The following is a 17,656-nucleotide window of genomic DNA, read 5'->3' on the forward strand; positions in this document are numbered from 1 at the left end:
TGGGCTGCTTTTGCAACCAAACCCGAGACCCAATAGCCTCTAGGGCTTTGCCCTACTCACGGCACCTAAGCCCAAACCCTTTTGGGCTATGGTTTTTCGAATCCAATGCTATTCTTTGGCATTTTAAATAATTTTAACCCGAATGTTATTATCATTTTTACTTCCACAATCGACCCCGTTTGGTCCCAATCCATTGAATTAATTAAAAGTGACATGCAGTTTATTAATCTGATAATTAATCCAAAATTATTAACCTGAATATTACTTTTGGACATTAACGATTCAATAATTTATTTGTATACTTTGAACTGTTGACATCATTTCGTAGTCCTGAAGCACTCACACTTGAGTTCCCGAAGAAACTCAAATCCACTACACTTCAATCTATATATTGCATACTGTGTTTCTTGCAAGAACTTCTCCTTTATGAACTAATCGTTCATAAAACTAAATTGAACCTATAGTTTCATATTTAGTGCCTTTGTATCCCGAAGTTTTCATTCAAAGCTTACCACATGAAACCTATAGCTTGCATGTTTAAATTAAACCAATACATGTCTATAGAACCCAATGTTCTACAATGTATGTCTATGGACTACCATATGACCAACTACGTTTTGTTGTACCCTCTGTTTTAGGGACATGTCAAACTTAAACAAACTCGATTTCACTGCTCTGGAAGCCTCCGGAAGAAACTACCTGAAGTTGGTTCAAGACGTGAAGCTCAATCTTACTGCAAAAGGTACTAGAGCCACCATTGAGGCATCCGCCAATGACAAACTCATCGATGAAGCCCAGAAAGCTACTGCCATAATCTTCATTCGAAGACACATCCATGATGCACTGCAGACCGAGTACCTCACTGAGGAGGACCCACGCACCCTCTGGCTTTCTCTAGCTGGCCGTTTCAATCACCCGAAAGACATTTACTTGCCTAAAGCAATACATGACTGGCAGCATCTTCAGTTCCAAGGCTTTAAGTCCATGAATGAATACAACTCTGAAGTTTGTAGAATCCGATCACTGCTTAAGTTTTATAAAATGGAATTAACAAAATCAGATCTTCTAGAGAAGACATATTCGACCTTCCATGCCACCAATATTGTCCTGCAGCAATAATATAGGGCACATACGTTTACCAAATTTTCAGATTTGATCTCTGTTTTACTTCTCGTTGAAAAGCAAAACTAGTTTTTGATGAAGAATCATCAAGCTCAACCCACTAGCTCAAACGCTACGCCTGAAGGTCATGCAACCAATTCTAGCAGCCACAAACGATGAAAGAATCGTCGTGGCAGTGGTAATGGGTGGCAAGCCCCACCACGAGCCCAAGGTCAACAGAGCCAAAGCCCACTCAAGGGAAGCTACCGTTCAATCAGATTCCACTAAAATGGACATGTGCTACCGTTGTGGATCACATGATCATTGGTCACACGTATACCAAGCTACCTTCTAAGCGCTTGCCAAATATCATTCTCGTCGTGAGTCTAACTTTGCACATGTGGACCATCCCAAAGTTGCTACTACATCCATAGAGATATCAAATTTTCAAGAGGCATCAGCTCCTTGTTTTAGGTTTATGTTTTAATTTTGGACAATTTTTCTAAGAATTTGGAATAATTTGTTTGGTTTTGGTTTGTTTTGAATTATGGATAATTATTTAATGGATATTATTTCTCAAATTGATTAATTGAGTGAATGGAATTATATTTATGCATGTGACTAATTCAATCAATTTATTTCTAGGTATGTCTAGTCGGGAAGTTAGTTATCTGACTGATAGGGCTACCATGCACACCATCTTGCATAAGCGACACTATTTTACTAACTTCGAACCTAAGAAAACACCTCTGACAACTCTCTCAGGCTCATCCAACCTGATTGAAGGATATAGAAGGGCCCGTATCATGTTATTTAATGGTACAATCTAAACCATTAAAGAGGCCCTCTATTCTCCGAACGTTGCTCAATTTTAGAGATATTCGAGATAATCAATATCATTTTGAAACCACTGAAGAGTATGGTTCTAAATTTCTTTGTATCACTTCTTACGAGTGTGGCAAGAAGCATTTAAACGAGAAGTTGGAACGTCTCCCAAGTGGGTTGTACATAACAACCATTCATGACATAAAAGCCCACATTGTGGGCGGCCCTGTACCTGAGTTCTAAAGAACTTTGTTGCTTTGGCATGACCATATGGGACATCCCCGACATGATATGATGCGCCTTATCCTCAAATCATCACATGGGCATCATTTACCTCCCTCCATTGGATTCCCACCATGCAAAGCGTGTTATTTGGGGAAGTAGAATACTCAACCCTCACATACAAAAATTATTCACAACCCCCCTAAGTTTCTTTAGAGGATTCAAGGGGATATTTGTGGACCTATCCAACCAACATGCGGACCATTTAGATACTTTATGGTGTTGGTTGATGCATCGACACGATGGTCACATGTTTGCCTGTTGTCCACATGCAACATTGCATTTGCGAAACTCTTCACACAAATTATTAAGCTAAGGGCCCACTACCCTGATTATTCGATCAAGTCAATTCGACTGGATAACGCTAGAGAGTTTACGTCACAGACTTTTGACGATTATTGCATGTCGATAGAGATTGAAGTCAAACATCTTGTACCCCTTGTTCAAACCCAAAACGGCCTGGTAGAAGGTTTCAAAAAGCATCTTCAATTGATAGCTTGGACTTTGGTTATGTGAACCAAACTGTCGGTATCTGCCTAAGGTTATGCAATATTGCACACAGCTATGCTGGTCTGCCTGAGGCCCACCGCTACCCAACCTCATTCATCGTTACAGTTGGTTACTTGATATGAGCTTGACGTCTCGCATTTACGCATATTTAGGTGCGCAGTTTATGTGCTAATCGCGCCGCCACTACGTACCAAAATGGGTCCTCAGAGAAAAATAGGAATCTATGTCGGTTATGATTCGCCATTAATTATTTGCTACTTAGAGCCCTTGATAGGAAATCTCTTTACTGTATGTTTTGCGGATTGTCACTTTGATGAGACAGTCTTTTCGTCCTTAAGTGGAGATAAGCATGCTAACATTCCTAGAGAATGCAGCGAATTATCATGGTATGCTCCCACTATGTCTTATTTAGATCCCCACACTGCCCAGTCTGAAACTAAGGTGCGACGATTTATAGATCTTTACAGCATTGCTCAAAGCATGGCAGATGCTTTTACTGATCTAGCTAAGGTGGCAATATGACATATACCTGCTGCAAACGCACCTGTAAGGATAGACGTACCCCCGCATACGTCGTAACACCAATTGGGAAGGTCGAACCATCCCCGAAGGTGGGGAGGCCGCAACTTCCACAGGGCCTAGTACATTGGCGGCTAACCAATCATCTTCCAACCCTAAAGCATGGTAGACCGCTTGGTTCAAAGGATTCAAAACCCCGAAAGAGCAAAACATCACCAACTAGTGACCCTAGTTTGAATCCAACCATCGCCTACTTATTTGTTCCAATGCATGAGGTTATTCTAGATTACGGTGATGTCTTAGATGAGACAACCCGGCCTTCTAAGAATCGCAAGATTTTGGTCCACTATGTAGTATTGGATGAGGTTTGGAATCGGAATGAGATAATCGTCGACGATGCATTTGCGTACACAGTAGCTACTGACATCATGCTTAGCGATGACATTGAACCATGTTTCGTTCATGAATGTTGACGTAACATGGATTGTCAAACAGGAAATAAGCAATCCAGGTCAAACTCAATTCACTTGCAAACGTAAAGCGTTTGGGCCCGTAGCTCCTATTCCACCATATGTGAAGCCCGTGGGCTATAAGCAGGTTTTTGTGAGGAAGGGTAATGAGAATAATGAAATAGTGTGATACAAAGCACGCCTTGTAGCACAAGGTTTCTCTCAATGCCCTAGATTGATTACGAGGAGACATATTCCCTCGTAATGGATGTCATAATGTTCCGTTACCTAATCAGTTTGGTAGTTTCCGAAAAACTGAATATGCAGCTAATAGACGTGGTAATCGGGTATCTCTATGGGGATCTAGATACGAAAATATAAATGAAAGTTTCAGAAGGACTTCCGTTGACTAGTTCAAATTGTTCTAGACCACGGAACATTCTCTCTATTAGATTGAAGAGATCACTCTATACATTGAAACAATCCCAGTAGATGTGGTATAACCGTCTGAGTGAATATTTGACAAGTCAGGGTTATGTGAACAACGAATTATGCCCATGCGTGTTCATAAAGAAGTCACATTCCGGATTTGTAATTGTTGTAGTTATGTCGATGACATAAACCTCATCAGAACTCTCGCAGAGCTTGAGGAAATTGCTACACACTTGAAATCGGAATTTGAGATGAAAGATCTTGAGAAAAGTCGATATTGTCTCTGCCTAGAAATCATGCATTGTTCGGATGGAATCCTAGTACATCAATCGAACTACACCCAGAAGGTGTTACGACTTTTTAATGAGGATAAAGCGAAGCCTTCGAGTACTCTTATGGTCGTTCGGACTCTAGATGCTAAACGAGATCCCTTCCATCCTAAGGAGGATAAGGAAGAGATTTTGGAGCCTGAAGTTCCATACCTAAGTGTAATTGGTGCTTTATTATACTTGGCTCAATGCATTAAACCCAACATCTCCTTCGCTGTTAATCTTTTGGCTAGATACAGCAACGCGCCTACACACAGACACAGGAATGGTGTTAAAAAAAATTTCTGCTACCTCAAGGGTACGATGGATTTAGGCTTGTTCTGCACCCATGAATCCTTGAAAATACACACCTCTCCCTTGGTTATCGGGTTGATTTTTACCTTGTTGGTTACGCAGATGTTGGATATCTATTTGGCCCACATAGGGCACATTCTTAAATGGGCTATGTCATTACCATTGGTGACACCACTCTATCTTGGAGGTTTACCAAGCAAACGTTATTTGTGACTTCTTCAAACCATGCTGAAATTCTCACCCTGCATAAAGCATTACGCAAGTGCTTTTGGTTAAAAGCAGTTATGGAACACATTTGAAGCACTAGTGGTCTTACTTCCATCGTTGACCTTCCTACGATGATCTTTGAAGACAATGCAGCATGTATCGAGCAGTTAAAGAAAGGATACATCAAGGGAGACAACACCAAGCATATAGCACCGAAATTCTTTTATTCTCACCAACAATAACAGTATCAGAACATTGAAGTCAAGCAAATCCGTTCCTAGGACAACCTAGTCGATCTCTTCACCAAGTCATTGCCCAAGTCTTATTTGGAAGTCATGTCTAACTCAAGGGGAGTATCCGGAAGCATACTCACTTGATCTTAATGTACTCTTTTTCCTACGATTAGGAGCATTTTTTCCACTGGGTTTTTGCTACCTAACGAGGTTTTAATGAGGCACACATCCTGAGATGATCATACTTCGTAGAGTTCACTACTTTTGTCCTGTTTAATGTTTGTTTCAGACATTATGCATACTTCTCACTTTTCTCATTAATCTATGGGTTTTTCTCCCACCTTGCGTTTTACCATAGCGAGGTTTTGTGAGTTTTACTACCAATGCATACTTTCGTAAATTTGAGACTCGCATTCACTCGTTGTGCCACCAACTTCATCAACTGTTTTACCTTATCTACTAAAAATCTGATGCGATATTTGTTTGAGTATTTACACACTCAAGAGGGAGTATTGCAGTCATATTTAGAATGGAAATGTGATTGTGTAAATCCTAGTGGATCTAGGAATATCTCTTATATTCCTATTAGGAGTTTATTACCTATTAAGAGTTGTAATCCTAAAAAGGTAAGGATTTTACCTAACCTACTACTATAAATAAAGGCACAATGGGGTGATACAACACACACCTCACAATTAAATCTCTCTTATCTCCCTCTTACTACTGCCGGCCTCCTTCTCTCTATTCCTTTAGAATAGCTCAGTTAAATAGGCCTACAACAGTTTGTACTCATTAATTATTTATAAAAAATACTTTTTAATTTTTTTATGTTAGATGTACCCATTCATATAATTTTTTTAATTTTTTAATTTTTTTTATTCTTATGTGTACCCATTCTTAAATATAACAACTTTTTTATAGGTAAAATGTGTTGTGTGATATATATTCTTATCAATATTGTGATTGTGTAAATCCTAAGTAGAGATAGAATAGGAATCCTTTGAGATCTAGAAGATCTTTCCCAATAGACTTTATATTACTTGGAGAGCAAGTTTCTTTCCTCCTTATTGCTATAAATAAAGGCACAAAAACTGGGGAATTAACACACAATTCCTCAAGTCTATTCTCCATCTTTCTATCTTCCCTTTCCCGCACCCCTTCGTAGAATATAGGTCATAACACGTTATCAGCATGCTCTTCACGCTGTACTAAAGAGATTTTATTCGTCTTCAATTAGGAGAGTATTACGTTTCAATTATTTTAATTGATTAAATTTTGATTTTTATTGAATTCATATACTTTTATTGATTCAATTTTTTTTTCCTTAACCTGAACGTGATACAAGCTCTAAGATGGAAAGCCGAAATTGAAGAAATAATTTTCTGCATCAAACCAGTTCATCCATATCATCACACAATTAGGTTCTTCCAAAATAACAGTTTTTATCTCGACATTTTTACAGCCCTGATAGCATGAACATTCACCAAAATGCATGACCCAACTTTACGTTTTTCGAATTTTAGATTCTACATAAATTGTGTATGCATTGTATCCATAATTGTTGAATTATGTGAATTTGATATTGCCATGAATTGCATCAAATATATGTTCATTCATTAAAGTGATTTGATTACATATGCATTGAATTAATCTGGAAATTGAAAGAAAAATAATAATAAAATATAAATTAGGGTTTTGTTCAAACCCTTCCATTGTGTGAGCCACGGCTGGCGAGCTGCCAAGCCGTTGAGCCGCTAGCCCCAAGCCTGCATCTTGTGTGGCTGAGCCGCGCCGAGTTATGAGACCACAAGCCAAAGCCAAGGGCTCCAGGTTTGAAAAACCCAAAAACCCCGATGTCTTCCATGGCGTCTCCACCATCACAGGTTGGCCTGCAGCCAATCCTCGCCTACGGGTCAACGTTTTTTTACGACTTGTAGTTTGTCCCCGACAACTATTGATCGAGATCCTTCAAATCTCGTCGAATTTTTCAATTTTCCGATCGAATTTCTAGGGTTTTGGTTGAAACGTTGAAGATTTGTCTATCTCCTCTCTTATTCGTGGTCCTTGTTGACTCACAAACTCGCCTCGAGAATTGTTATCCCAAAACATGGCCGTTTGAAACGACCGTGCCGATCTTTTTCCTCGGCAAGCACACCCATCTGTAGCTAGGGCGTTTTTCGTCCCAACCCGAGCCCAATTAGGCCTTGATTTCTCGACCTACAATTTATTTCCTTTTTTGGGCTCACCTGTAGCGTCCCAAACCATTAACTCGGCCCGCGAATAACACCAAGCCCAAGCCGGTTTTGTGTCCCCTCTACTTCGCGAAGCACTAGATCCTAACCCAAGCACTGGTGTATCTATGTCCGCGTCGCATTGGATCCCAACCTATGCACTGGTGCATCTATGTCCTTGAAGCACCAAATCATAGCCAGTTTGGGCCTCTATCCTTGGGCTTGCAGTTGCAGCCTATTTTTCTATGATGTCGGGCCTAACTAAATACTAGGCATGTGATCAACCCAGCCCAATTTTAGGCATGGGCCGCACGATACAATTTACTCAGCTTACCCTATGGGCCTTGGTCCTTTATTTTAGGCCCTGAATTTAATTGCCTAATTATTTTAGGCCCAATGGGTTTTAAATTTTTTCACCCAACTTATAATTTTGGCCTGAAGTCCAAATAAATATATTATAAATTCTATACATATTTGCATATTTTCTTGTTGCCTATTTTTGTATATATTGCATTTGTTTGCAGGTATTATTCAGGACGACCCCAAATATTGCAAGATAACCTTTGTTTATCATGAAGAGCAGAAGATAAAATACTGGAAAGCAAGGCAAAGCACAAAATAATATTCAACTTTGCTTCCACCATGTTAAAAGCCGCAACAAATGAAACAACTCTACCAATCCTGGCTTAGTTTTGGCCCTACTGGGGTGGGTGGGAGCTTGTGCAACAACCTTATAACCTTGCAGGTTGTACATCATACTAACGGTGCCCCTAAAAGTGTCATGTTCTTACCTTTTCCTTCGACTAATCAACAATTGTCGTCCATGAACATATAAGCTCAGGACCCCCAACAAAATCGAGGCTGAGTGCCACTCAGACTAAATGATATATGTGTGTAATGTGCTTACTTATCCTAAGCATTAGAGGGAAGTTAAAAACAAAAAAAACAAAAAAATTCTTACTAAACACAATTTCCTGAGCATTTGACACAAACAAAATGACTCCCTTTAATTATCTAGCTTGGTAGATGCAGAGGCTTCAATAAGCATCCAAGTTTCGGACAATATATACACACAATTGGAACAATTTAAAAGGGTAACTGAAAACTAAACCGGTAAAAGGCAGCATCACATAGATGAATGATATATTACTTAAATTTCGGAAGTGAGTGCAATAGCTAACAGATTCTTTTGTTCCTTTTTTTCATTATAAACAGATTGAATGCATCATATAAACAAGCTAGCTACGCCGGGCTTACTGATCATACCACCTCCCTAATGCTTCTCCGACGCGGACTCTATCCCCACGTTGCACCGAAAACTTGAACTCTGACGAGGAATCCCCTTTTTCTTGTGAGAGTGATATGGGGGCCTGGAAGACAAGCACCACAGTTGATCCCATGTTGAATGCGGCTACCTGAATAAATGGAAGCAGTGGCAGGTAAAATAAAAACCTTGAATGGATGGAAGCACAAAGCATTGACAGATCAAGATAATAAAGGGATTCAAGAACCTAAGAAAGATTTCCATCTTTGTGCTTGAAACCCACAAGATATAAAACAAAAAAGAGGTTCAAGGCAAAGGGGAATCGTTAGAAGAAGAAAAAATTCTGGACCAGATGGGGCAAGAATAACATAAGTATGAAAAAAGATTTTATCTGATTTTAATATTCCAAACAGTTTTCTTTCGTTCTCTTTTACATCTTGGACATGTAATGAAAGCATAAAACTCCTAGAAAAGTTTCAAGGTACATCTCTGACCTCATCCCCTTTCTTGAGCATCCTACCAATACCATCAGGCTCGTATAACTGTTCTTCTGGAGGCCCTGAGGGCAGTAACTTCTTTCTGGCCTGGTTTGTCTGAAGTTCTGGTTCAATGGAAAGCTGCCATGTCCAAATTAAGACAAAGTCAATAACAATAGAAAGCTAATCAGTAGAAACTAGTAGTCCAATTTCAGCCAGGTCAAATAAGAAAATTACAACTGGCAATCTGGATTTGCTTCACTTGGGGCCAAGATGCAACTCATGAATATTTTTTTTTATTTTTTTTATTTAAGCTTTTTTAGTTTTTGTTGTCGAAATAGAAGCAATTGTACGTTTCTCAAAACTTTGCAACACCCCATTTCAGTTGCTTTAATAAAAAAGATGCCGGTGACTTGAAAAACCACCCTATGCATTACCCAGCCTCTATGCACATTATTTGATTGTGTCCTAAACTGATGTTCAGCCTTCTCAGTCAATAACACAAATTATTTTAAATTTAAATGCCAAACCTCAATCGAACCAATATTTGTTGCTCCAATGGCAGCAAGTGCCATAAATCCTTCTTTCCATAGACCTTCGAGAACAACCTGATGGCATAAGAATTGCAAAGACAAAATTGCATCAATAAAAGAACAAAGGAACCCATATTAATCCTGGAAAGATGGCAACTGAACATAGAACAAAGCATGTTGGCATACTGACAAAGGGAAAACCATGGAGCAATAGGATGATTTGACGGTAGATGAAAAGGCCACATATTTCCAAGGAATGCACGTTTTTTATTTTAATGTATCAAATTCGTTTTATGCTTGCAACATAGCATCCACTTTAGAACCTCATACAGACCCTTATTATGTTGTTATGTTCATCTCCTGCATTTTCGTTAACGGGTTTTTGCATATCTTCTCATTACATTACATTAGTTCTTGCATCCATCATTAACCCCTAATATGTAAAGCAAAAAAAAAATATCAACAAGGAACACTTTACTTTCTAGAGTCAGAATTTACTTTCTAGAATAAGTAAGCATCTCTCATAACAACAATGAAATCAATAATACAACAAACAATATCAACATTCGATCTCACTAATTGTTGTTAAATTCCTGTTATTGTAAACTAATAAGTAACACTTTACCCGTTCATTTTCAACATAAAGGTTTCTGATTGTTCTTGTAGCACGTTCATTTACAGGAAATAGACGACCTGCAAAGTAAATACCAAAATCACAAAGAGAGCAAATGAAAGAACTAAATCAATGACATTAAAAGCCAAACTGATCTTCATGAGAATATAAAATGAAAAGTTAAAAGTGAGCAATCAATCGTGTCTTGGTTTACTACATACAGAAAATGGCCAATTACATGTTGAGAGAGATAAAGAACTTTTTCAATGGAAGAAAGTAGGCAGAATACTTCACAATCAAAGATTTGTTAATATAAAGTGACGCAGGGAATGCGTTCAACATGCCAGTTTCCAACAGCCTTTAAGCTTACCCGAAAAGTGACGGCGGACAAGAACATTCCAATCAGCGGGTGCATGAATACGATGATAGTCTCCAGGGTTCAAGTAAATTACACAGTAAAATAGGCCATTCATAGGACTGCAAAGAATACTTATGTATTCATTAATCTGCATTGTATTCAATTTGGTACATGATAAATGATAGTATTAACGGAAATGCAAGTATTTCATTACCATTCTGACACAGGGTCCCAAACTTTAGGGGAAGCCAATGAAACTCTCAACCATGACTTTTTATTCTTCTCCCTGGAAGTATTTTCTGATTCACTACTCTCCTCATGCATATCTCCTTTAGCTATCATAGGAAGAAATGAGTTTGCACCGAGCAGAGAAAAAACAGAATAAGAAAAACCTTTTACTTGTTCAATCATAGCTCCTGCTTCTCTAAGCTCCCCAAATCTTAACACTGTACCATCCACAGGACTAACCTATCACGGTATCACCACAGAAAAATTCATACAAGTCACGTAATACTATAAACACTTCAGAGAGGAACAGATTGGACAATAAGAAGTCCAAAATGCTGGTTACCAGTTACCAGACATCGTGGGTCGGGGTCAATAGGCCTGGAACCTTCTTTCAAGGTTCGAACAAAGAACTCTCGTAAAGATGCGTATTCATCCAGTGGCAGAGCTGCTTCTTCCAAGTCTTACACGCAAACATACCATATTATCAAATATATATCATACAATTTTGAAATTCATGCACAAATTTCTACTTTTCTATCAAAAATAATAAGCTACTAGCTATAGTATCAAAAGTACTAAAAAGGTGTGTGACAACAAAAATTTAAGGTAAAATCTTACTTGAATGGAATGCCCGAGCCCACGCTCCATAAACATGCGGGCGGAGAGAGACTGGAATTTCCTAACAAAAATAAATCATAGTGAGTAATACATTTAAAATTCAATCTGATATCACAAGTAAAAAATAAGTAAGGCAACATAATGAGAGGAAATACAAACCTATTTTCTCTAACAAAGAAGGCGTACAAAATAAATGGAACACATAGGTTTGAAAGGAAAAGATTCGTTAAACATAAGGAATCAAGAAGTGAGAAGATCACTTACCACACTTGTCAATAATCCCCAACATCTGGAAATGGAGCGCAGAGGCAGCAACCTTAAAAATTTAGACTAAGGTTGCCAATTTAAACAAAGTTCACGTCAATGTCAGAAATGGAAAACATTTTTGAACTTAAAACATAGCAGCTATAGTGAAAGCGTGAAAGTTACAAAAAAAAACCAAGCTAGAATTACAACTGAGACATTACTTTTACATCTGGTTGAAACTCAAGTTCAGCTCCATTCTCTCGTGCCTCCTCGGCCTATCAATCAAGTGGGGGAAAATATTTAGTCATGAATAATCACCAGAACTCCAAGTAAACTTCATATTGATGATCGGATATGCATGTAAGTGTAATAATCGAGGTCCATTTTTGGAATAGGCAGCACAATGTAAGAAATATATAGAAAGTATTGTACCATAAATTTCAATTTTCATGTGTTAAGCATTAAAATGGTAGATATAGCATGTAGAATTCACCAAAGGGGACAGACAGAAAACAGTAACTATGTAATTAGATGTTTGAATTCGGATGCTTTGGTCAAATGATTTGATCCTTTTACTCAAAGGACCTTCTCAAGCTACACAATCATCTGGCATCTGACAAATTATGTCTTTTGTTCAATGGCATACTATCCCACATATCTCATTCATGATTAATTAGTAAATGGGTTTAGCAAATGCAGCTCGGTTCATGGTTAATTAGTTAATTAGTAAATGCTGCTCGGTTCATTCAATCATTCACAACTTTATTCAACTATTTATTATGGATGAATGGAATGTAATTCACCCACATATACCTTCCGGTCTTCATACATCCGACGACCATGTAGAACACCGAGCATAAGTAATGTAGCCACCGTTGCACCAGGCAACAAAAAAGAATCACCTGCACATAAGTTACATAACAATTAACAAATAAATAGCTCATAATCCCGCAATCTAAATCCGAAACCGATAGTGCCAATGATCTCGCACAACGATTAGCAACTAATTCAAGAAATCCCAATTCTTTACGTTCTATTTGTTTGTTAGCATAAAAGGAAAGACAAAGTGGAGGGTTAATTCCATCAAATTAAAGGTTTCATCCTTTCTTTTTGCTAAATTTTCTCAGTAACCAAACGGGAATGAAAAGCGGGAAGTGAAACACTGACCTTTAGAACCGCCGCCTCCGCCATTGGCAAACGCGCGAGCTTGAGTGGTTTTATGGAGTTTCTTGAGGAGGGAAGAGAAGCAGCGACGCTGGTTATGGAGGTAAGCGAGGTGTGAGGAGCCAGAGAACATAGGGATTCCATATGAAACCCTAAATTCCATCTCTGTAAAATTTGATTCAGATACAGTCTTAAGCCTCAGAGTTGCAGGGACGGTGACGATGACAGGGACAGGGTTTTGGGGTTTTGTATCTTTGGATGCCCGTCTCAACAAATTTTCTATTTACATGTGCATCCCTCTACATATGATTTGGGCCTGTTTGGGGAGCAATTTTAATAATACCGATACACTACAATTATTGGCTGGCTCGTGTTAATAATACAATGTTATGTAAAATTAAATGTTTAATGCACAGGAGGGCATGATGACGGTGTACATGTGCCATAGAAGTTTTTATGCGGTTTAAGTTTGCTTCTAGGGGGCTTAAAAGTGTTTCCAGATGACTAAAAATGTTATGCTTTGAATAAGAACTTGAAGTGTTTATGAATGATAGAAGCAATTTTGGTTTTGGGAGAAGCACTTGAATTTTTAATGGACAAATTGACATGTTTATAGGAAAATTGACACACCCCGACCGAAATCAAGACGTGTTGGTCGTCACATGAGAGTGACGTAGCCATGTGCACAGTGCGGAAGTATAAATAATAATAGAAAAGCGAATAAATAAAAACCAAACTACTAGATAAACTAGTTAGAGTAATACGCTAGTGTAAGACTAAGTGTGATAAACATAATCAGAGCACAAAAAGCCTAAGTGCAGTCCAGTAGGACGAATACTAATTACACAACACCCAAAGGTGATCCTACATTTGTGTTGTTCTGTCAGAACCACCGTCAAAGTCCTCATGAGCCACCAAAGCGCTTCTACCTAAAACTTGGAGGGGCACAAAACAGAAAGTGTGAGTGGGCAAAAACAAAGCTTTTCAAAATCATTTCATTCTCAAAAGTTCTAACCCCTCTTTGTAAAACCTGTATAATTTCCCAAAAAATAAAATATATGAATATATCGAAATCATGCTCAGAATAACAACATTCATAAATATGACATGACGAATTTCTCAGCATAAAGTATAAGTAAACCAAGTAATATTAATCAATGCAAATGATATGTCAGCTGGAGCCACCTAACGTGACTTGTACGGCTGAATCGAGAGCTCGAATCCACATCTCAACAACCATACTTGCACACGAGTCGGAACCACCTAAAGTGGTCTGTACGACAGGACTGGGTGTAAATAAATACGCTCGAGTGCTACGATCATGTGAAGACTGTGCAAATAATCGCGGGTCACCAACGAGTCGGAACCACCTATAGTGGTCTGTACGATAAGACTGTGCACCTAACTTGGATCCAATATGAGTGTGTGGTGCGAGAGGTGAACATCACTTGAAGGACTGTGCCCTAACTCTGGGCGGAAGCACTAACACCAGGGTGCAGGTTTATGAGTTCTCAATGCATCTCACATAACCACTAATTCACAACCATAAACTATAAACTTACCTGGCACTTACCTTCCGCATCACCAATCATACATATATGCAACTACCACTGCATAAATAAATAGGCAAACACTTTGCATGGCATTTTAAAACATATAAACATTCAATTTCATTTTCTAGAAAAACTCTCAAGTATATAGGTATATATGGCCCACTCACTGGTATGTGGAAGGGTCGTAGCCCCCGAGCCTTGAGTGACTGCACTCGTCCTCAGGATAGGTCTCACCTATATGCGAAACAAATATAAAAACATCAATTTCAAGCACATAACCAAAATTAGGTAATAACTTCTCATACAATGTTCAAATGGTGTGTTTGAATATACCAACGTGATTTACTCAACCTCACGAACATCTCCATATTTTTAAAATAATTTTCTGACCACCCACGCGTCGCCACGCGCGGCCAAGCCCTAACTGGCCTTAACGGCCGTTAGGAATATTCCGTTAAAACCTTAACAGAAGTTAACGGCCGTTACCTAACGTCGTTAGAATATTCCATGAAATTTGTACCAAAATGAAGCTTACAACGAGTAGAACAAAATCTTAACACTTTCAAGCCTTCAAATCCACGGGATCTTGCTGGAAAGTCCTTAGATATACCAGCCAAATCTGCAACTCACTGAACTCGAGCTTCCCGACATCCAAAACACCTCAAAATTCTTCCCCGAGCTTCGTGAAGACGTTCTAAAGCTTCCTATGACCTTAAAAACTCCTAAAAACCTCACAATAATTAGTGCATGAACAGTGCATGAAAACTGGGGCTAGGGTTCTTGAGGTTTCCAAAGGTTTCAAGTCTCGCAAATGGTATATATGAACTCAGAAACTTGCAATGAGTTCGAATCTTACCTTCTAGACGTCGATCCGTGCGTGTATGGTTGGTTTTGAAGTTTGTCCGTACAATTGTAAAGGAATGGAAGAAATCTGAGAGGGAGGGAAGAGAGAGAGCCACGGAAGAGTGGTATGGGTGTGTGTGTGTGTCTTGTTAAGTTAACAACCAAAAACAACTAAACGACACCCCACAACACCAACTAACGTCCAAGGGCAATTTTGACACACCCCGATCCAAAAATTGGGGCGTGCTGGCCGTCACGTGAAAGTGACGTTGCCGAGTGCGCAATGCGGAAGTAATAGAGTGAAAATACGAGGAAATAAAGTCGATGGGATAATTTACAGTAAAAAGATCAGTGAGTGATAGTGACAAATATGGAAAGAGAAATGCAAAGTAAAAGCTCAAGTATCCTAGGTTTGGCAGTTCTGACAAAGCATCCTCTATGTAGGATTTCCTAGTTATCACTTACGTAGTATTGTTTATTCTTTTATCACACTTAGCCTTACACTAGCGTATTACTTTAACTAGTTTATCTAGTAGTTTGATTTTTATTTATTCATGATTGTTTTATTATTATTACTTCCGCACTGTGCACATAGCTACGTCACTCTCACATGACAGCCAACACGCCTTGATTTCGGTCGGGGTGTGTCAAATTTAGTCTTTTCACACCTAAGGTACAAATAATTTGGGACAGGCTATCACAAAAATCACTTCTAAGTTGTAACAAAGTAAATTATGAGTACAAGTGCTTCATTTATAAGCAAATGCCTTAAAATATTGATAAATAACAAATATTTCTTACAGAATTAGAAAGTGAAAGAATTTGTTTTGTTAATAAAGCAATTTGCGTTGGAGGACTATGTGACTACATTGGCTGACTGACCTAATTTACATCTTTAATAAAAAAAAATAAAAAAAAAGGAGGAAAAATTCTTTAACCGATTGCATATTACATATTAATCACATAATTAACAATATTTACAACACCATTCTTCCATTTTCAGTTCTTGACATTATATGGATTCTAAAATAGTAACAAATGATTTAATCTTAATTAGCATAGATTTGGTGCATGAAACAAATATCTAATCCCTAGAATTTAGGGGAAACACTGTATATGGTATGAATCCGACCTGAAAATATTGCAGATATCACGGAGAGACAATTTTATAATATTTTTGTCGTTCCCATAATCAAGGGATCTATCTTTAATTTATTTGCTCTTTTTTTTTTTTAGCTCTTTGTCTGATTTATTATCTATTTGTAGACATTTCATTTCATTTCATACAAAATGCAAAATGCAAGCCTTTTGAAATACCAAACCAAACCAACAAAATCCGAGGCAGTCGGAAAGATGTTTGGGAGTTGTATCCTGAGGTCAACAACTGGGGAAAAGACAAGCACTTCAAGCCTGGAGATGTCTTGAGTAACATCCCTACACCTTTTTTTTTTTCTTTCTTTTTTTTTCAAACTAATAAGATCTCTAGTTCAAATGTGTCGTGTTCAATCTCACTCTCAATCCAACTCATGGATTATATTATTTAGCGTCTGTTTGATAGCCATTTTTTTTTTTACAATTTTTTGTGAGAGTTAAATAGATGGCATGTTGTTGCCTCAACCACATGCCTTTAAAATTAATTTCCAACAAAAACTGAAATGTTTAGAGGCTGTATGATAATCATTTTGTTTCTTGTTTTCATCTTTTGTGTTTGATATATGAGGAAATTATATAGGAGAAAACGAGGATTAAAAATGGTGATGAGAGAGAGGGAAGTAATAAAGAAGAAGGATTGAAAACGAAATCTTGAAATTGAAAACAACTTAAAAGAATTTTTTATTTTTTTGTTTCCGGTTTTCATTTTATGTTATTTTTCGTTGTGCATTCCTCATTTACCTTGTATGTTTTCTTCTACCACTAAAACACGAAATGGTTATCGAACGAGTTCTTAATTTTCTCGTCAAACTTGAAGAAATACATACATCTACTAGCTATACATTTTAATTATTATTTTCATACTATTTCTTAATTAGTTTTGTTTTTGCATGCTACAGTTTTCAAATATAGCAACCCATTGTTCCGTGTAGCGGGTGTGGACGGAGAAGGGTACGAAAGATGCAAATCAAAAGAACATCTTAAGAAATTGTATGAAACTGGGAATGATCGTGTGGTGTTAGAGAAGGGTTCATCCTATTTTATTTGTGATGTTATGGATTACTGTGGATATGGAATGAGAATTGCAGTTAAGGCTGGCTGAGGGATTTATTTGTTAACAATGTTGTTTTTTTTAATATTTCATTTTACAATTAGTATTAAAGAATTTTGATGAACAAAAGGTTCAAGATATATAA

General features: G+C 37.9%; 3 protein-coding genes across 3 annotated transcripts; 2 read left to right on the forward strand and 1 right to left on the reverse strand.

Annotated features, from left to right (window-relative positions):
* The first annotated feature begins 642 nt into the window (after nt 1–642).
* On the forward strand, nt 643–1,119 carry LOC137709957 (uncharacterized). Its single transcript, XM_068448934.2, has one exon. It carries the CDS (start codon nt 643–645, stop codon nt 1,117–1,119), a length of 477 nt encoding a protein of 158 aa, XP_068305035.2.
* Nucleotides 1,120–8,526: 7,407 nt separating this feature from the next.
* Nucleotides 8,527–13,224, reverse strand: PSD1 (phosphatidylserine decarboxylase 1). The gene is made up of 12 exons (XM_068450269.2): nt 12,916–13,224; nt 12,562–12,650; nt 11,970–12,023; nt 11,767–11,832; nt 11,503–11,563; nt 11,235–11,344; nt 10,871–11,124; nt 10,669–10,775; nt 10,311–10,378; nt 9,683–9,760; nt 9,171–9,293; nt 8,527–8,827 (listed from the first exon to the last, which is right to left on the reverse strand). Exons 1-12 carry the CDS (start codon nt 13,073–13,075, stop codon nt 8,666–8,668), a joined length of 1,332 nt encoding a protein of 443 aa, XP_068306370.2. The 5' UTR covers nt 13,076–13,224; the 3' UTR covers nt 8,527–8,665.
* Nucleotides 13,225–15,276: 2,052 nt separating this feature from the next.
* On the forward strand, nt 15,277–17,562 carry LOC148696403 (basic blue protein-like). The gene is made up of 3 exons (XM_088695206.1): nt 15,277–15,349; nt 16,575–16,733; nt 17,360–17,562. The coding sequence occupies exons 1-3, from the start codon at nt 15,277–15,279 to the stop codon at nt 17,560–17,562; spliced, it is 435 nt and encodes a 144-aa protein (XP_088551332.1).
* The last annotated feature ends 94 nt before the right edge of the window (nt 17,563–17,656 follow it).

The sequence above is a fragment of the Pyrus communis genome, chromosome 6, assembly GCF_041283825.1.
Source record: "Pyrus communis isolate YQ-2024b chromosome 6, ASM4128382v1, whole genome shotgun sequence".
NCBI lineage: Eukaryota > Viridiplantae > Streptophyta > Magnoliopsida > Rosales > Rosaceae > Pyrus > Pyrus communis.